The sequence below is a fragment of the Odocoileus virginianus genome, chromosome 31, assembly GCF_023699985.2.
Source record: "Odocoileus virginianus isolate 20LAN1187 ecotype Illinois chromosome 31, Ovbor_1.2, whole genome shotgun sequence".
In the NCBI taxonomy this organism is placed as follows: domain Eukaryota; kingdom Metazoa; phylum Chordata; class Mammalia; order Artiodactyla; family Cervidae; genus Odocoileus; species Odocoileus virginianus.
In genome coordinates, this window is record NC_069704.1 from 13,467,179 (window position 1) to 13,488,113 (window position 20,935).

Genomic DNA, 20,935 nt, shown 5'->3' on the forward strand with positions numbered 1-20,935 from the left:
AAATGGTATAAAAATTATTATAAACACCATATCAGGACATTGAAAAATGATCAGTTAGGCAATAATTTGCAGAGTGTTTGCTTGTGAAAAACTGCTACTACCTGGTAAAAACATGTAGTTTGTGGCTTTTTTACTTGGAATTACTTATCCTCACCTGCCTTGTGGCAGAAGGCAAAAAAACCTACAGATTTTTTTATGGGTTGTGCTGTATTTGGTTTGGGACTGGCAACAGAGAAGCTGTGAATTAAAGGGAGAGGTTCTGGAAGCAAGAGAGGTATAGAAGGGCTGCGATTAATAAAGCACATTTTAGAATGGTTATATGGGAGACCCTAAGGTATCCTGTGAATATTGAAAGCCTAGGAAGATTTGCACATTTGTTGTACCTTTGATGGCATTTCTCAAGTTTCAGACATCCCAGGCTAGAAAGGATGAAGCTTCCTAGTGTGAAGTGCCCGAGCATAACTTAGGCCAAAATTATTGGCTGACTGTTTTGCTATTCAGGTTCAGGGGGAACCCTTAGATTTTTCAAAAAATAAAAAACACTGAGCAGAAACATTAATGACAGGGAAGACAAACTTTGCAGTTTGATTATAGGTAAGTTGTTTGCTTACTGAAACAAAATGATGACTTTCAGAGTTAGAAAACAATCTAGAGTTGCTTTGTTATGGAAATTGGCTGTTCAGTGCAGGTCTGTTAAGTTAACTGAAACTAAGATATCTAATGACTTGACTCTTAAAGCATTGTTCCTAGAATAGTATAAAAGATAAATGTTAAATTGAGTTTAATTTTTATTGATACTCATTTCTTGTCCATAATACAGGTACATCAAGAGAGTGTACACATGATTGAAGTCACAAGCAATTTGATTAATGAAACTCTAGCAAATCATCCCGAGTGGGCAAAGTAAGAATGTAATTTTGACAAAAATAGAGATGGATGGCCTAGGTTCTATGTCTGTTTTCATGAAATGATCTTCATTGGTACAGTTACCTTGGAAGAGATAAGAGTTTGCAAAACTTTGTTGCATTTTGCGTAAGAATGACATGTAGTGGGATAGAGGGGAGCAGAGGAGAAAGTCTGAATATTGAATTGAGACTCATAGTTTATGACATGTCTTTGATTTACTAAGATTTCCCCACATGTTATGTTGTGTGCTGAAGGGATTATCCCCATTTTACAGATGAGGAAGCAGGATCAGAGGTTAAGGGACTGGAGAAAATCCCCCCCATGGCAGAGTCAGCAGCGTTCCCATACTGTATCATTTTTTGTGGCAGAGTTGGCAGACTACGGCTCAGAACCGAATCCAGCCACCTGTTCCTATAAAGATTTATTGGAACAGCCTGCACCTGTTCATGTCATGTTGTCTGTGGCTATTTGGAGGCTGCAGAAAAAAGCAGACAGAATTGAGTAGTTGTGATACAGATCACATGTCCCGAAAAGCCTGAAATATTTACGCCTTGGCCCTTTACAGGAAAAAAAAGTCTGCCAACGCCTGTAGGATCTCTTTGCCGACTTGTTTAATTTGGCTTCTGTGAGAGGGTTTTTATGTCTTCGTGGAGAGTGTTCCTGGGATTATGCTGTTCACCTAATTGAACTTGATGACAAATTGTATGGCCTCCTCTTTTATTTTTTTTTTAAACTACCCCCAAGGTAGTCGGTAATTTAAGTTAGGAAATACTCTGCAAGTTTTAGAATCGTAAATTGTAAATGATTGTTTTAAAAATTAAGTTCCAGGGATTGCTGGTGCAGTACACTATACCAGTTTTTCATTTTTCCTCCCTTTATTTTGAATTAGTTGGCTTCCTGAGGCTCAGGTTGTCCAAAGAGCCCTTAATTCTGCAGCCAACAATGTGTATCAGTATGGACGAGAATGGATAACCCACAAGGTAAGGGAAGAGCCTATTTTCACAGCTTTTTCTTTGCAGGGCCTTCATTGGTAGTGACTTCTTGCTTTGATAAAGCAAAAATGGAGATTCTGTTTATAATTTCTGTTTTTGAAATAGGCTTAAATCTATAAATCAACAGGCAACATAGGATGAAATTAAACCATCTGGTCGATCCTATTGATAATTGCTGGTAGCCCGAACAATCCAAGAGGCTGGGCATTTGCTTCATGTTCAAAATAGATCTGATTCATTGTTTGTACATTAGGGCAGAATGATCATTAAGCTTGGCTGATCAAATATGGCTTTGTGGAGAAAAAAGTAAATTTTAAAATTTTATTATTGTCTGCTAATAACTGTACTTGACAGTTTCCAATTTGTTTCATTTAATCTTTCCAAGAAACCTATAGTAGTCTGAATTATTTTACCCCCTTTATAGACAAGGAAACAGACTTAAGTAAATTTACTTAAGTAAATTCCCAGTGGTCATGTAGTAAATTGCAGAGCTTACTTTCAGACTGAAGACTAATTCTAAATCCTTTGCTCTTTCTACTATGATATGCTAGAAGTGTGTGCCCGGAACTGATTTAAGTGCTTTAATGTGGCACTTGAGATAAACTGTGAAGGAATGGAATGATAGATCCTGGATGCGTAGAGAGCAGGAAGAGTGTATTTTAAGAAGGGGTATTTATGTGATTCAAGATACAGAGATAGGAATGTACTTGAGGAGGTGAGTTTGACTGAAGTTTTGTGAAGGGTAAATGAAAGGCAGAGGAAAAGACACAGCTCTTGTAGCTAAGGGATCAGACTCCATGATACAGATTTGGGACATCGCTTTTTTCCGCTAGTTTTTCCTGTGAAAATGAAGGTAATTTGCAATTTTAATGTATGAGGTAATTAGGATTATCTAGGGGGTGCCAAAAGTTGTTGCACTGAGATGTGTGCCAAAAAATTCCCTGTTAGAAATTTAAATTCAGAATCTAAAAAACAAAAGATATCTTGGAAATTACACTGTGTGTGCATGCCTACTCAGTTGCTCAGTTGTGTCTGACTCTTTGTGACCCCATGGACTGTGGCCCGCCAGGCTTCTCTGTCCATGGAATTTTCCAGGCAAGGATACTGGAGTGGGTTACCATTTCTTCCTTCAGAGGATCTTCCCGACCCAGGGATCAAGCCCGCATCTCTTGCATCTCTTGCACTGGCAGATGTATTCTTTACCACTGCGCCACCTCTTGGAAATTACACTATACTTAAAATAATCTGCTAATCTAAGGGTAGAATCGTGGTCAAGTTAAAAGTTAGGAGAAAGATGTGTTACTGATTTTCCTGGATCCATACCAGATAACCAAATCCACTGTCACATGGAAGTTTTAAAGAAAATATTTATTGAATAAACAAAAGATAAGTACAGGTGACCTTGATCAATGTGGTGGTTAGAGGTGCTGACCTTCCCTGTAGTTGAAAAGTCTCTGAATAACTTTACATTTGGCGCTCATTTACCTGGTTCTACATTCTCAGATTCAACCAACCACAGATCTTGTACCACTGTAATACATATTTAGTGAGAAAAATTCGTGTGTAAGTGGACCTGCACTGTTCAGACCAGCGTTGGTCAGGGGTCCACTGTGTGTGTATGTCCATCTCAGAACTATCATGGAAGGAAGACCAAATATTGCAGAGGACTTTTAGACATTTAGATAGATGTTTGCCTGACTTACTCTGTGGATAACGTAGCATTTAATTCTTGAATTATCTGCTCAGGAGAAACTTTTATTCTGGAATTCTTACCTATTTGGGAAAATAATAAAGGGAATTTGGATAGCTAGAAGAATGTGCCTTAGATTTTAAAGTAAATTTTTAATTACTTAGAAGAAAAAATAGGTTTAAAACCTTATACTTAAGAGTCTAAAATGGAAGGCAGCGGAAGAGACATGATTTTCTATGAAAAGTTGTAAAATATCTGTGATCCTGATTTAGGAGGCAAAGGGATAATATCTAAAAACAACCATTGAATTGAGTAGATAAATAAAATGTGGTATATCTATATCAGCATGGATGGACCTTGACAACATTATACTAAGTCAAAGAAGCTGTCATAAAAGACCACATAAGTATGATTCCATTTATATAAAATGTGTGAAAGAGGCTTATCTATAGAAACAGAGTAGAATAGTGGTTTTCAAGGGTAGGGGGATTGGAAAGAAATGGAATAATGATTACTAATGAGTATGGAGTCAACTTCTGGGGGCTTGAGAATGTTCAAAAATTGATTGTGGTAATGGTTGCATAACTGTGAATGCAAAAAAATTATTGAGTTATACACCTAAATGGGTGAATTGTAAGGTGTGTCAGTTATATCTCAAAATTTTTTTTAAAAAAAAGAGTCATTGAAATTGCAGGGGTAGCTCAGATCTTATCCATCTAAGAGTCATGTAATAATTGAATCCCAAGCACTACAGTGTAGAAAGGGCCAAAACCAAGTGGGAGCAGAATGCCACACTCAGGAAAGAAAAAAAGTTTTTGTAGCCTATGTTTAGGTGTGAACAGAGAAGGTCACTTTCTATCTGCTCCCAGCCTGCTTCGTCAGCCGTATCTCCTATGTCCTCTGTTCATTGTTATGGTTCTACTCAGATCCCCGAGTTTGCTCTCTGCTCAGCGTTCAGTGATCTCATTTTAACTTGATTACCTCCTTCAAGACCCTATCTCCAAATACAGTCACATGGGGGTTAGGACTTTACTTAAGAATTGAGAGGTGGAGGACACCAGTAAGCCTGTGTTGTGGCCTAAGGAGAGCGTGTGTCTTGAGGAGGACCAGACACAGTTTCCTGCGCACTTGGGCTTTGGAAGGTCGGAGAAGTGAGCCAGCAGAGAAGACGGAGGAGGAATAGCCCTGTGTTGTGCCCTCTGTGTCAGCGAGGCCTGCAGAAGACAGTGGTTCAAGAGAGACTTGGTTGGTTGTATCAGATGCTGCCAAGATTTCAAGCAGGGTTGGAACAGACATTTGCCTTCTGACTTACTCCTATTTTTGTAGATTAGGCTGTTTGCCTTAAGTCACACAGCCCTCAGATGGCATTCTGACTGCTCTTACTGTGGAATTGTGTCTCATATGCAAAGAGCATCTCATCCCACCAACAGTATGTGTGCTTCAGTGATTTTTGTAACAGCAGTGATGTGCCTGTTAAACTTGGTTCTCTGGCCCAGTCTTCCTTGTGACTTTTGACAATATAATGTTGCAGGCTGGTAATTGGGGTCTGTAGTATTCTGCTAGGATTGATAGCACCACAAATTTGAAAAGAGGGTTTTATAACATGCTGCAAAATTTTGCTGAACTCTCTTTAGAGTTAGGCTTCCCAGGTGGCTCAGTGGTGAAGAATCTGCTTGCCAGTGCAGGAGATGCACGTTCGATCCCTGGGTCAAGAAGATCCCCTGGAGGAGGATGTGGCTCCCCATTCCAGTATTCTTGCCAGGGAAATCCTATGGACAGAGGAGCCTTGCGGGCTATCATCCGTGGGGTCGCAAAAGAGTCAGACATGACTTATCGATTAAACAGCGACAACTCCTTTTAGTTAACAGTCGTGGTGTTTTAGTATTCACCGTTGCGCTGGGAGTGAGACAGCTAAAGGAGATGTCAGTTTGAAATCGTGCTTTGTTGCAGTAAAGGCCACTGTGCGAGCAGCCAGAACTGGCGGCTGTCTGTGACCATTTCAGGTCTCTTCCGGTAAAAGGAGATCCCAGAGGCTGACAGGATGGGTCATAGGACTGTGAGAATCTGACAGTCGTAGTATATGAAAGACAGTTAAAGTCAGTAGAGCACTTCCTTAGTGGTCCAGCTTACAAATCCGCCTGCCAGGGCAGGGGACACGGGTTCCATCCCTGATCAGGGAAGATCCCCCCTGCTGTGGGCAGCTAAGCCCGTGTGCCACAACTACTGTCGCCTGCATGCCTAGCACCAGGGCTCTGCAACGAGAGAGGCCAGCGCGTTGAGAAGCCCGCACACCACAGCTAGAGAGTAGCCCCTGCTCGCCGCAGCTTCAGAAAGCCCTTGTTCTCCGCAACAGTGAGGACCCAGCACAGCCAAAAACATTATGGGTGAATAAATAAATAAGACTTTTAAAAAGACTAAATCCCCGTGATTGTTAAAAAGTAAGTAGGGAGAATTAGAATAGGGGTAATGGTGGTTTTTAATTATTGTGGATAATTTGCTCTGTTAGGTATTCTTTATTCATAGGTTATGTAAGCTATAGATGAGAGAATATTAGACAACTTTTGATCCTAACTATGCTACTTTTAATCCCAACTCTAGCTGCATGACCTTGGGCCTATCATATATTCTTTCTGTTTTCTCATTTTAAAAGAATAAAGGGTTAACAAAACCTTTTTCTGTCTAACTTTGTTAAGAGATTGTCGCAAAGGTCACAGAACATAGGTGAGAGCCATTTGTAAACTGTAAAATACTATGCAGAGATAAATGGCTTTTATATTCACTAATTTGTCTTTGGTTTATTAATAAGTCAAATGTAAGAGAAAACACTGAGGAGATATATTTGTATCAAATATGTCAAAAAACTGGTTCAGGTATCTTTAAGATCAGCATTAAATGGTCAAAAGATATGGTTAGATCACACAAAAGGAAATACACATTGAAAATCAACATGCAAAATGGTCACTCTCATCACTAAAGAAAAATATAAATAATTATTACCTTTTCATGCCTATTAAATTATCTAATAATTTAATAATTTATCAGTTCATAAGGTTTGGGAAAAATTAGTTCTTTCATACAATATTGGAAAGTATTAATTGGTATAGTCCTTATAGAAGACAGTTTAACAGTGTTTCACAGGAGTCATTAAAATGCTCATTTCCTTTGATTCCTGTATGTTTATCTTAATGTTAGTAATAAAAAAGTTGTATAGAATATTGCATTGTTTCTTGGGACATTATAAATTGGGAACCATCTCTATGTCATATGATTAATTATTAAATAATAATAGAAAAACTTAGCTAATATGAAACCATTAAAAAAAACGTTAGTGTTGAAGAGCAAAAATGAAATACTTATGATACAAAAGAAAATACAGAATTCTAAACTGTATCTGTATAAGCATGCAGAAAGTTGCAGAGGAAAAAATGGCAGCAGTTATATTAAGTGGGGCAACAAATCATTGTCTTTTTAAAAGCGTCTTTAAGAGTACCATATGGTTTTAGTAACACATAAAATGTAGGATGAGGACTTCCCTGGTGGTCCAGTGGTTGAGAGTCCGACTGCCAATGCAGGGGTCATAGGTTCGATCCCTGGTCTGGGAAGATTCCACATGCCACAGCTACTGAGCCTGTGCGCTAGAGCCTGGGAGACTCAACTACTGAGCCTGCGTGTGGCAACTACTGCACCTGAGTGCCCTAGAGCCCGTGCTCCACAGCGAGAAGCCGCCACAATGAAACCCCATGCACCGCAGCTAGAGAGTAGCCCACACGCAGCAATGAAGTCCAATGCAGCCAAAATAAATAAATAACTAAAAATAAATAAAACATTTAAAAAAAAAAAAAAAGTAGGATGAGATACTATAGTGAGTAGCTTTCTCCAAGTTATCTTGTCTTAGTGTTTTTGATTTCCCAAACCCTGAAGCCAGTCTAATTGGTTATAACTCTGAGATCTGACATCTCTGGCTCAGACAGTAAGGAATCTGCCTGCAATGCAGGAGACCCAAATTCGATCCCTGGGTTGGGAAGATCCCTAGAGAAGGGAATGGCTACCCACTCCTGAATTCTTGCCTGGAGAATCCCATGGACAGAGGAGCCTGGCAGACTATAGTCCATGGGGTTGCAGAGTTGGACATGACTAAGCAAATAACACACACTGAGACCTAACATCTCTCAGCATATTCAAAGGAAGATTTGTGTTTCTAGCTAAGGTTCTAAAATTTTACTTAAAAGTTGTGTGGTAATTCTAACACTAGTGGTAAATGTAACATGACACTTCCATGTAATGGATGAGCACCGGGGTCACTTGGAAAAGATTTTTTTCTGGGCAGATGAGATCAGAAAAGTCAGTAAGCATGGCTTCGTTCTCTTAAGACCTAAAAAAGTTTTCTTAGAGACCTAAGAATAAAGTAAATAATAAAGAAGCAAAAAGACAGAGAGTATTTACTGGAAATACCAAGTAAAGTTTAAGGAAAGAACAATGTGATTGGAGGCAATTAAATAGTCTGGGACACTTTAGTTTGATTTGGAACAAATGTAAAGACCAGCATGTATTAATTTTACTGGATTGTTGCCTGAAACACTAACTCAGATTATATCTGTATTCCTTCCAGCTTCATAAAATTCTCGGAGATAAGGTGAATAATACAGCCGTAATTGAAAAACAAGTATTAGAACTTTGGGATAGGCTGTATCATTCTTGGTTTGTAAAGGTAAGTTATTTTAGCTAAGAATTTCAGTTGTAAACTAATAGTGTCCTTTTATGGACTCATTGACTAGGTCGGATTGTGTTAACCCTGGGATTTCATTTATTGACATTTTTAAGCTGCAAGGTCTTAAACCTCAGGTGATTAAAGGTCAGCTTGAACTGATGATTAACCTCCGTGGCAGAACACACAGTTTCTCTGTTATTGGTGTTCTGTCTGCTTTTCATTATCCTCAATAGTGTCTCATCCTCTTAGCCAGATCTGTGCAGTAGAAGTGTGATGCAAGCTGTATATGTAATGTTAACTTTCTAGTGGCTGCATTAAAACAAAAAAAGAAAAAAAACTAGGATGGATGAGATTCATTTTAATAATGTATTTTACTTAACACAGTATACCCAATATGTGTCATTTCCATACGGGATGAATGAAAAAGTAATGAGATTTTATATTTTATATATAACATATGCATATAAAATCTTTTCCATTCTAAGTGTTAGAGGTCTGGTTTATCTTTTACACTAGGAGCATATTTAGGTACTCTGTAGCCACAAGTGGGTAGTGGCTACTATTTGGGACAGTACAGCTCTGGACATTAAGAACTTTTTCTTTGAGGAAGTGAAAATAGATCTGAAAGTTTAGAGATAATTGTTTTATTTTCAATAAACTTTTAGTGCTACTTGTACTGATGTGTATCATTTTTTACTAAATATGAAAATGACAGTTTGAAAGCAGGCAGTCGTGCAGGCCATTCTGTACACTGGGTTGGCAGGGCCCATGGGCCATCAGGACTGTGCTGGGGAAGATGCCCGTGCAGGGGGAGAGAGATCGCGTCGGGCAGAGTTAACTTGGGGAGCGGGAGGAGGGCGCAGTTGAAAATTTGCATATGTTCCCTAGCGACCTGTTTGGCATTGTGTGTTCTTGCCAATTCAGTTCAGTCGCTCAGTCGCGTCTGAATCTTTGCGACCCCATGGGCTGCAGCATGCCAGGCTCCCTGTCCATCACCAGCTCCTGGAGCTTGCTCAAACTCATGTCTGTTGAGTCGGTGATGCCGTCCAACCATCTCATCCTCTGTCGCCCCCTTCTCCTCCCACCTTCAATCTTTCCCAGCATCAGGGTCTTTTCCAGTGAGTCAGTTCTTCACATCAGGTGGCCAAAGTATTGAAGTTTCAGCTTCAGCATCAGTTCTTCCATTGAATATTCAGGACTGATTTCCTTTAGGATGGACTAGTTGAATCTCCTTGCATTCCAAGGGACTCTCAAGAGTCTTCTTCAACACCACAGTTCAAAAGCATCAATTCTTTGGTGCTCAGCTTTCTTTAGTCCAACTCTCACATCCATACATGACTGCTGGAAAAAGCATAGTCTTGACTAGATGGACTTTTGTTGGCCCCCGCCTAGGAGAAGTTGAAGGAATGGTGATGGGTTTTGTGGGTTTTTCAAAAATTGGGAGTTAAAACTCACTGGGAGCACCTCCTGGTGGTCCAGTGGTTAAGACTCTGAGCTCCCAGTGCAGGGGGCCCAGGTTTAATCCCTTGGCAGAGAGCTAGATCCCACATGCCACAGCTAAGAGTTTGCCTCGTGCAACTAAAGGTCCCACAAGCTACAACTAAGATCCAGTGGAGCCAAATAAATAAATAAATACTAAAACCAAACAAAACCTAACTGGGGAATCTCTGGGTAGATAGACCTGCTGAAGAGCTAATTACAAAGGTTGTATCTGTTTCTTCTGCTAATTCTGGGGCTTCTGCTTACACACAAACAGCTTTTACTATCCCTCACCCACTTTGAGTTTCCTGAATGGTCCAGGGAGGTCAGGTCAGTGTTTTAAAAGCATAAGTTTGTAAGTGGGTAAGTGCATTCCTTTCTTTACCTCTTTTACTAGTACCTAACTTTTTCATTGCTAATGAAGACTGGCATCCCTGGGCTTTTTGGAAAAGTGTGGAAATGGAAAGACATACAAAATGTTAAGAATCTACTTCTATTTCTAAATGTTAACCTTACCAGTCACTTTGTTTATTCATCACCCTTTCACATCTCTTATTCTTGCATATCTGCCAAAGTAATTCATTTCCAGATAGGCAAGTTAGATTTCTCCTCTGCACCCTTCTTTCTCTTTCACGTTCTGTTTTTCCCTCTTTTATTGAGATATGATTAATATATACCATTATAGTTAATATTGCTTTTAGCTATACTTTTTCATATTTTATTTCTCTCTGCTCTCTTTAGCTTTTTTGGAAGAGTAATAAGGTAGATGAGGAAAGGAGGGAAAAAGCAAAAATGGGAGACTAAAAGAAAGGTTAGAGGGGAGAAAGGGGGGGAAATAAGATGAAAGTATATGCTGTGTTCATGTTCAGTTGAATATACTGGCAAGTAAAGTGTGTTCATGAACATGCTTAGGAGGGATGCATTTAAGCTAGGCTGAGACACAGTAGCTAGAATGTAAACAAAAATATATTTCAGGTCTTTTTGATGGCGTTCTTTGTTAATTTCTGTTATAATACAAAGTTTTTCACCTCTGTGTATTTACTAAACTGCTCTAGTGGACGTGAAACACAGTAGGCTATTTATATGTCCTTTTGTCTTTAGGTTAAAATGGGGATTTCATGTCTGAACTGTTTTATTCCATAGAACGTATCGCACTCTGGAAGGCACAGAGGACACAAGCTGCACATAAGTCGTCAGAATAGTTGGCTGGGGGACATTCTCGACTGGCAGGATATCGCTTCCTTTGTCCATGAGAACATTGAGACCTTTCTTTCGGTAAGAAATAGTATTTTTTAGTCAAATTGAACTTAGGAAAAAACAAACTGTAATTCACAGGTTTTTTTCACACATATAAATGTCTTTCATTACCCTGTTTTTAATGCCATGAGATTTTGCAGTTTTGAGAATTCTAAATGCACCAGAAAGATGTCCAAAAGCCGTAGGCCTCAAGTGTAGCTCCCCTGATACCTCCTTTATGGTTGAAGAGTAACCAAGAGATGCTGACTCAGGAAGCTTGCACGATGCTGTGGCTCCTGGGTTCTGAGAATGGAGTCCTCATCGCCTAGACTGATCAGAATGCCCCTAGTTGAACCACTAGCAAGGGAGCTGCCTTTGGTTGGCGAAGTCCTTTGGCAGATAGAAATATGGTCCCAGTTACAATAGAGAGACTGGATGTTTAAAGGTTTAGATTTCTGTCATCGCTCCTGTCCTCCCTTCATGCGCCATCCACCTCTGCCTTGTTTTCCAAAAGGTTGGAGGCAGCAAGGAACAGTTTGCAGTGTTGGTGAGTTTCACTCCATAGCATGCTTTGTGAGGCCTCTCGGCCCATGGCTTTTCACAGAGGTGAGAAATCCTCTCTTGTGAATAAACTTGTAACTCTTATCATGTTAATAAAAATGGAGGTTTGGGACTTCCCTGGTGGTCCAGTGGTTGGGAAAAGTCCTTTCAGCGCAGAGGGTGCAGCTTCAATTCCTAGTTCTGGAGCTAGGACCCCACATGCCTCGGTGCCAAAAAAACAAAACAAAATGGAAGCAGTGTTGTGGCAAATTCAATAAAGAGTTTAAAAACAAAAACCAAAAAAATGGTCCTCATAAAAAAAAAATCTTTAAAAAAATAAAATTTTTTACAAAGTGGAGGTTTGCTGTGCTAGATGTTTTTAAATTTTAGTTTTTATCAGAACAAGAGATGACCATAGCTGAAAAGTCGAAGATACTTTAAGGTGTTAAATAATGGATAGCATTGCCCCTGCTCTGAGCTTCCTCCCTTCAATCTCATTCTCCAGAGCGCTCCATTCTTTTAACTTTCTCTGTGTGTTTACCTCTAAATTTCTAAAACAATGTTTATGCTGCTCTTTCTTGGTTTCACAGTGTTATCTTCGGCTTCTGACCTGGAAGATAAAGATATGAGTCTCTCAGTGCCTGCTTACTGCTCCCCTGGGGTTTTCTTACGACTCTGTTGGGCCCTTCGCCCATTCCTGCACTCACATTTTCCCCGTCCTCCCAGTCGCCTAATATAGCTGTGATAGTTTGAAGTTAAATCTAGAAATTCATGTCCTTCCATTCTAAGAATGTTGCTTTTGATAATCTCTTCCCTCTTTTTTCTCTAGTCCAGTGGCTCTCAAACTTTTTGGTCTGAGAGCTCCAAAGAGCTTTTGCTGATGTACATTCTATTGGTATTTATTGTATTAGCAGTTAAAACCAAAAACTTTAAAAATATTTAACAGCTCACTAAAATATAATGTTATTTGTTGACATAAAGAACATGCTTTTTGTGTTTGAAAAATAACCATGTTCCAAAACAAAATAATGATTTAGTGATAAGAGTGACTTTTGTTACATTTTTGCAAACCTATTTAATGTCTGGATTCTCATACTTGTTCCTTTACTCAAGTCTGTTGGAATATGTTGTTTTGGTTGAAGTATGTGAGGAAAATCCAGCCTCACACAGATAAGTAGTTGGAAAAGAGAGGGAAGTCTTTTAATAAGCTTTTCAGATCATTGTGACAATTCTTTGATACGATGTCACTCAACAGATGGTATTTCTTTAAGTTTAGTTGCAGTGTGAACTTCTTCTACTCTATTATATTAGGGTCCATGAATCTGTCTTGGCTAGGAATGGATCTTTCACCCTTACATGATTTTATAATGTGCACTGGTCATTTGGAATCAGTGTTCACTAATTTCTAAATATTGACATATATATTCTGAATATTAACATATTTTATTATGCAGTATTAAAAAAAATCACATTCTTTAACATCACCACCTATCTCATCAGAAAAAATTTTAAGAAACTGTCAAGGTCAGCCCTTGATTCAGTTTTTTAGTTTTATAATACCCAACATCTATTTCTTATTTTCTGAACCTTTCTTCTTAATCCCTTTGAGTATATAGAAAAGTTACTGGATTGTGGCTGGCAACTACCAGTCTACAGTTAATGTATTCCGTTAATTTCTTAAGAATTACCACAGAGTGTTTCCTATCAGTATGACCCAGAAACTTTTTTTTTTTTTTTTAATTTTTAATAAAAATTCCAAAAGACTGAATTCTCCAAAAGAGTGCTTGTCAAAATCACAAGTAAGGGCATTGTTGGTTTGTTTCTTAGAATCAGTGGCATTATTCATTCATTCTTTATCCCACAAGGTCAGTCAGTCAGTCATGCATATTTTTGTAGGCATCGTGAAGCATTTGCAAGATTTTATGTAAGGAGTTATTGTAAATGAAACTAGCCTTCCAAACTCCTCTCATGAAGGCTGAGCTGAGGTTTGCAAGAAACACCGAGGACAATAAAATATGCCTTTTATAAGTTGTACATTTGAGGCAGGAAAGGAATGGATAGGCCTTTCATAGAACAGATGGTATAACTTGGACATATGACAGAAAACAGAATTTCTCTTTTGGAAAGGGCACCAAAATAAAACCAGATATTAGGAGTTCTGGTGTTCAGCTCTGGTTCCACTTATTAGCTTCAGGCCCTTGGGCAAGTTTTTTAAAATCCCTGAGCCTCAGTTTGTGTATCTGTAAAACAAAGATGATATCATCTCCACTGCTTCCCTCGCTACCTCGCTGTGAGGTTTAAGGGAGCGTTTTGAAAGCTCTAATGGAAGGTGTTTTTCTGATCATCTTGCTTCTATGTTTTTCATTAAGAGGGAGGATAGTCCTCTTCAATCTGATTTAGGTATTGACCATACAGAGATGCCCATGTGTTCAGTCGTCTCTTGTGTTGCTGGAAAGAGGGTGTTTGCTATGACTGGTGTGCTCGCTGGGCAGTACTCTGTGAGCCTTTGTCCTGCTTCGTTCTGTTCTCCAAAGGCCAAACTTGCCTGTTACTCCAGGCATCTCTTGACTTCCTAATTTTGCATTCCAGTCCTCTGTGATGAAAAGGACATTTTTTTTTTTCATGTTAGTTCTAGGAGGTCTTACAGGTCTTCATCGAACCGTTCAACTTCAGTTTCTTCAGCGTTAGTGGTTGGGGAATAGACTTGGATTACTGTGATATTGAATGGTTTGCCTTGGAAATGAACAGAGATCATTCTTTCATTTTTGAGACTGCACTCAAGCACTGCATTTTGGACTCTTGTTGACTGTGAGGGCTACTGCATTTCCTCTAAGGGATTCTTGTCCACAGTAGTAGATACAGTAGTCCTCTTGGGGATAATAATAGAATGGACATTATCAAGTAGGACTTTAAGTTCATGAAGAGATAGGAAATGGAAACATGTAGGCGTGCTATAAATATTATACATCTTCTTTCAATAATATTTAACATGTATTAATATCTGGTTCTGGTGAATTTGCTGGTGGATCAAATGAACTCAGTAGGTCTTAATGTAGGGCAATATCTACCTGAGGAAAGATTTTCAGTTGCAGAGCTCGGACCCTGTCTGTTCATTTTGGTTTTGTGACTTCAGTTCGTTCCTGTTATTGTGACTTTACTGAAGTCATTGAAGTGATCTTTTTATATTTTTTGATTGTTCTAAGTTGGAGATGGCAAGCTGGTAGGGGAGGTAACTAATAAGACAAAGATTAGAATTTCATGGCCTGCACTTGTCGTCCTCCAAGCTACATTCAGTCACAGGTTACATTCTGGCATATTCTCCTGTAGGTATTTTTTTCTCTGTGTGCCATTTTCACATAGTTATAATCATGCCGTGTGTAAACTTTTTGTGTCTGGTTTTTTACACAGAGCATTATATCATAAAGTATATTTCCGTGTTATAGCAGGGCGGTTTTAACGGCTGCCTAACGTTTGTAGTAGGTTCACCGTAATTTACTTAACCATTTTCCTTACTACGCATCATTCACATGTTTGCAGATCTTAGAGTCTCTGTGGATCGTCATGAGCCGGAACGTGAGTCTGCTCTTCACCACCGTCACCACGCTCCTGACCATCCTCTTCTACAGCGGGACTGCCCTCCTCAACTTTGTCCTGTCGCTGGTATGTCCACACAGACGAGTGCGTGTCACGCCTTCCACAGCAAAGCATATTCTTGGTTCCACTTGTGTTTCCTTCCTGTAGTTTCCGAATGTGGTATTTTAGGAGATACTGTCCTTTGTTTTGCAGATAATTTTCCTGACCACACTATTTTATCTGTTAAGTTCCAGTGATGAGTACTACAAGCCTGTGAAGTGGGTGATAAGCCTGACACCACTATCTCAGCCAGGTCCTTCTTCTAATATTATTGGCCAGTCTGTGGAAGAAGCTATCAGGTAGGGGTAGGATTTATGCTGTTCTTACTTCCTTCAGAAACTGCTCTCCATGAAAGGCCTGTTTTTCTGCCTTGAGCCTTCGTAGTGCTAAATGACTGAGGGACACTGGGGTTTTCAAATTTTTAAAATCTCCTTCATGACGATCACGTGAAACATTTTCAGTGTCCTGCTCTCAAGTCTGTGACGTGCAAAGATCTAGTGGCCTGTCCCCATCAGCTTTCCATCCGCAGGCTCTTACTCCGGCTCCTGATCACCACAGGGTTCATTCAGGCGAAGCCCCTCGTTCACCACACGCACACCTCACCTCTCAGAAGCCTCCTGGTACTCTCAGGAATTCTGGCCTTGCTCATGGAGGACAGTAGATGGCCTTCCTGTTTCTTCCCGTTGCCCTTTGCAGCCAGGCTGTGCCCTCTGCAGGGGGTCCTTTGGATCCTAGAAATGAGACAGTTGGAGTTATCTCCAAGTCATAGGCTCTGTGTGTATCATAGGTTCTGGCCAGAAACTTCCATCATGTCATCTGATAAAAATGTATCACAGGCTTCACTTTTGAATGAGCTGATTCTTCAACTTTTGTTCTTCATATCCTCTTTCCAAGTCACTGACTCCCTTTTCCTTTTCATCATGTCAGGTAGGCAGAGGCCTCTTGCAGCCTTGTTTGAGCTCCTTCGCCAACCTTTGTCCCTCATTATTCTTAACTCGTTAAGAAGACTACATCATTTTGACTTCTGTTGAATAGCTACTCAAATTAAGTGCTCATGTTATCCATGAGAGCTTCTTTTTTTAATAAGTTGTTAGGAGTCTAAAGCTTCTCTCAATAGTAAATCTTTGGCTGGCATTTCTGTTTCCACATACTTTAAAGAAAATGGTAATTTTCTTCTAGTCTTCCACAGAAATCTTGATTTTACCTGATAATTTTGTCTGACTGATTTTGGCTTTTTTTTTTTCACTGTGTTCATGTAACAGCAGATGAGGATACCACTTTAATCTTTGGAAACTCCTTGGTTACATTCAAATAGCATGCATGCACCTAAACTGTGTTTTTCTCTGGAAACTTTGCTAGGTTTTTTTCCCCTTTTTCCTCCTAGACTTTATTGGACAGTTGTTGTTTTAGTCACTAAGTTTTGTCTGACTCTTTTGCAACCCTATGATCTGTAGCCCACCAGGCTCCAATGTCCATGGGATTTCCCAGGAAGAATAGTGGAATGGGTTGCCATTTCCTTCTCTAGGGGATCTTCCTGACCCAGGGATCAAACCTTCGTCTCCTGCACTGGCAGGTGGATTCTTGACCACTGAGCCACCTGGGAAGCCGTTATTGGACAGTAAGTGGGATTAAAAACAAAAAAACTCTTATCCCCTTTGGTGCTCCCAGGTATTCACCTGGAGCCTTCCATGTAATGATTCCAAGTGTGGGACTATATTGTCTACTGTAACACCTTTCAGGGTGAAGTTGTCTTCAGAAAAGATACTTTTTGGTTTCAGCAACCCTTCTAAGCCTATTTGACCTTCAATTATCATCTTTATTAATCTTGCAACAGATTAACTTTAGTTTGTCTAAGTGACATCTGTCTGACTCAGATAAGTTTATGCCAATATTCTTACCAAAAAGGAAAAATAACTTTCTGTCTTCCCAGTAGGGTAAAGTTATGAGTAAACCATATCAAGGCTGTCAGAATCCTCCAAGTGATGTGACTTAAGCCAAGTCTTACAGAAAATTATCTAGCTTGTCTATAAAGAACTTAAAGAAAGATACTACAGTTTCCTGATATAACCTTTATTAGCATAGCTGACCGTCCTCTGAATATCTATCATTGAGTCATTTTTTTCCACACCAGATAATGCCATCTCCTTTGTTTTAAACATTATTCTTTCATGTCATGGTTTCTTGGAATTGGTAAGTAGAGCTGTGATTTGCACCCACATCCAGCGGATGGAGGTCACACATTCTTCTGGTATACCATGATGCTTTCTTCCAGGAGGGAGTGGTTGTGTCAAAAGTGATGAATTAAATTTGTGGTACTGTTAACATTATTCAGCTGGACACATGAAGCCAGCAGCTAAAAATTCAGTTCTTTGCAGAGAAAGACAAATACCATGTGATATCACTTATATATGGAATCTTAAAAAAAGGGGTGTGAGTGAACTTATTTACAAAGCAAATAAACTCACAGACAGAGAAAACAAACTTACGATTACCAAAGGGGATACGGAGAGGGTCAAATTAGGAGTTTGGGATTAAAATATACACACTACCATATATAAAAAATAACTAGGACCTACTGCATAGCACAGGACACTCAATATAGCACAGGACACTCAATGTCTTGTAATAACTATAATGGAAGAGAGTGGAAATATATATATATATATATTATGTATAAGTGAATCACTTTACTGTATACCTGAAGCAAACACAACATTGTAAACTGACTGTATTTCAGTGAAAATTTTTTAAAAATTGAGGTCTTTGGTTCAGGAAGGAATTTGAGGTTAGAGAGAGTATAGTCATCTACAGTAATATGAGGAAATATATGTCTCTTTACAGGTTAGATTTGCTTTATCTTCTTGGGATCGTACACATTAATTATGTGCTGTAACAGGAGCCCATGTCTTGGTTCTAATGTGTACTCATACAAAAACCATTCATTTTATTTTTATTTTTAATATGGAAAAAAAATATAACAAACCTCAGGAGCAGTACAATAATCCTAATTGTTCTCAAAATTGATAGATTTCTGTGAGTCTGAAAAATATGCTGCAGACAAGATAACTTGTTACAGGCTGGACCATTTTTCTAAGCACAGCTATAGTTATATAAATTACAGATTATAATTCAGGATGATTTTTAGCAGTCTGAGTGCTTTTTACTTCTTTACTGGGTCAAATTTAAGACTTAAAATATGCAGTTTTGCATAGATGGCTCTGAAGAAATTTCTCATGTATATAAGATAACAACGAGCTCTAGTTCCACAAACTCCTGTCAGTTTTTTCATTCTTAGGGATTATATTCAAAATGGAATATGTTTCCTCATGGAGAAAGATTTTAAGAGGGAAAAATATTCCATACATGACCGTGAAAATATTATCACAATGTCCTGAGACTGTAGTTTAGTCTGTAAATTATCGGTTATATCAGATTTTATAAGCACCGATCATCAGTCATCATCATTGTTGCACTTAAGTGAATTATTAGACTCATTTCACATTATTCATTAAGAAGGTAAAAAGCGGAATTGAAATTGGGAGTGAACTGCATGTCTGTCCAGACAGTGAAAGTGTCTTTGTTCTTCAAGCTTTGCCTTCTGAATTATGTGGCTATTTGATATAAACACCGTCCCATTGAATTTCTGAACCTTTGTTATTTTTCTCCATACTTTCTGGATAAGTGTTCCTCTATGCTGACCACATCTGTGGTCGGGTTTACATTTCATGGATTTTTGAGTTAGTGGCATGCATCCTTTACCCTCAAGCCACATTCCGTCCCTCCCCTTAGAGCATGTCGTGTCCTGAATGTTTGCATCACACCCTTCTTCCCCGATGCTCCATTCTGCTTGCTCTGGTGGAGATATTGCACATTACTAAGTTGCATGTTGTCACGGCCTCAGTGCAATTTAGTGTGTGTGATATTTTCACATGAGTGCATGCACACGGGTATGGCTCTTGCTTGTGGGATTACAGCTTTTCAGGGCCGGTGTGTGTGTGTGGGGGGGTCCTAGTGATCAATTTGATGGGAGAATGTGTGTACTGTGAGATTTTCATTTGGAAAGTAAACATGCTTCCCAAGTCTAGTTTTGCATAATTGAAAATACCAGAGTTAATAGAAATCAATGTCAATCATTTAGTAAATCAGTATTTCCAGTTTTCACTGGAAATATTAAATTTTAAATATTCATTGGAAATTGTTATAGATTTAAGATTATAAATATTGTTTAAATTGAAATGTATAAGGAAGAGTTTAAAGCTGTAAGAAAATATATTTTCACTTATTTGAAGAGATTTCCTAATGCTGTAATAGAGAGGCAGAATTTCATGCATATTTGGGGAAATTAAATTAATTTGTTTAAAGTAATTTATTAATAATTTAAGCTAGAGTTCTTAAATAATAACCAAGTCAGTAAATATAATGCCTTTTTCACTTATTTGATTCAAGAGCAACCTAATAAGCCTAAACTTTGCTTCAGATTTCTAAGGGAAATAAATGTCTTTTAAAAACTTCATATTTAGTTTCTCTTTGTGGTGCTTTAAAAGTTGCTAAATTCATTTTATTAGTCTTATAATAGAACTAGTGTTGAGATACAAATGTTTGCTATTTGTGCATGTAATTGAAACAACCTTTTGTTGATTTTTTTAGTTAGTGCTAGAGGAGTAAGTAGCACATGATTGGTAGGCATTGTCAAAGACACAAAACCATGTATTAACTATATAAAAGTATTGAATTAATATCTAGCACTACCAGGGACTCCACATGGTTTCATGTGATGCCTCTGTCACAGGCTTGTGTATGTGGCTCTCGGTTATTTCCAGTGCGGACGGAAGGTGTCCACGGGAGCAGCCCATCCTGAGCCACTTAGCAGCACGCTACATCCGTGCGCACAGCGTGCTTTCCCCTTCTGGAATTGCAGTGTCAACCAAGTTTCTGTCCGATTCACTGTGAAACTGGGTCTCTGGGGTGGCTGGTAAATCGGGAAAGGGAGGGAGTTGTAGTGAAGGGAGCTGGCAGATCCTTTTCCCAATTGGGTTTGTTCTTGTTTAGTCCCTAAGCTGTGTCCGACTCTTCTGTGGCCCCGTGGAATTTCCTAGGCAAGGATACTGGCGTGGGTAGCAATTCCCTTCTCGAGGGGATCTTCCTGACGTTTGAATACAGGTCTCCTGCATTGTAGGCAGATTCTTTACATTGCAGGTGGATTCTTTACCTTCTGAGCCACCAGGGAAGCCCTCTGGGAATAGCATACTGCAGTGATTTTCTTCCTACTAGAAAAATGGTTTCATTATCTCTTTGACTAGTGTCTGTTTCTCCTTAGGTCCCTTATGAGAATACAGCTCATTGCCCCATTTTTTCTAGGCTTACTCCTTGGGATATCTTACCCTTTCCTATGATTAGGATTTTTCTGGCATATCTCAAATTTCTTGTCCCAAGTTTGCTGTTAAGCCTTGTCTCTTATTTCCAACTACCTCCAGGGTATTTCCATCATCCTTTTTTTGGCTAAACTTGGCCCAACTAAACATATTCCCTTTTCTTCCAAGTTTTCTCCTATTCTGGGATTCTCCATGACTTTGATACACTGCCATTCTTTCTCCCTCAGGTTTAAAACCCAAGTCTCTCATGTTCTTTTTTTCTTCCATGTTTTCTATTCAGTTACTCTTCAGATCATTTGTATTTCCTGTAGGCTGTGTCCCTTTCTTTCAGTGTTTTTGATACCTCTCCCATCTGTGTCTTTATTGTCAGAGGTCATAC

At 39.0% G+C, this 20,935-nt stretch overlaps 1 protein-coding gene across 3 annotated transcripts in view; it reads left to right on the plus strand.

Moving 5' to 3' along the window:
- Positions 1 to 20,935, plus strand: part of TMEM245 (transmembrane protein 245) — an 80,710-nt gene that overhangs the window by 37,826 nt on the left and 21,949 nt on the right. For all 3 annotated transcript variants that reach the window (XM_070459333.1, XM_070459334.1, XM_020892395.2), the window contains 6 exons: positions 821 to 903; positions 1,796 to 1,886; positions 8,198 to 8,296; positions 10,919 to 11,050; positions 15,089 to 15,211; positions 15,338 to 15,483. In XM_070459333.1, coding sequence (XP_070315434.1) covers positions 821 to 903; positions 1,796 to 1,886; positions 8,198 to 8,296; positions 10,919 to 11,050; positions 15,089 to 15,211; positions 15,338 to 15,483 — 674 coding nt within the window. The remainder of the gene's footprint in view (positions 1 to 820; positions 904 to 1,795; positions 1,887 to 8,197; positions 8,297 to 10,918; positions 11,051 to 15,088; positions 15,212 to 15,337; positions 15,484 to 20,935) is intronic.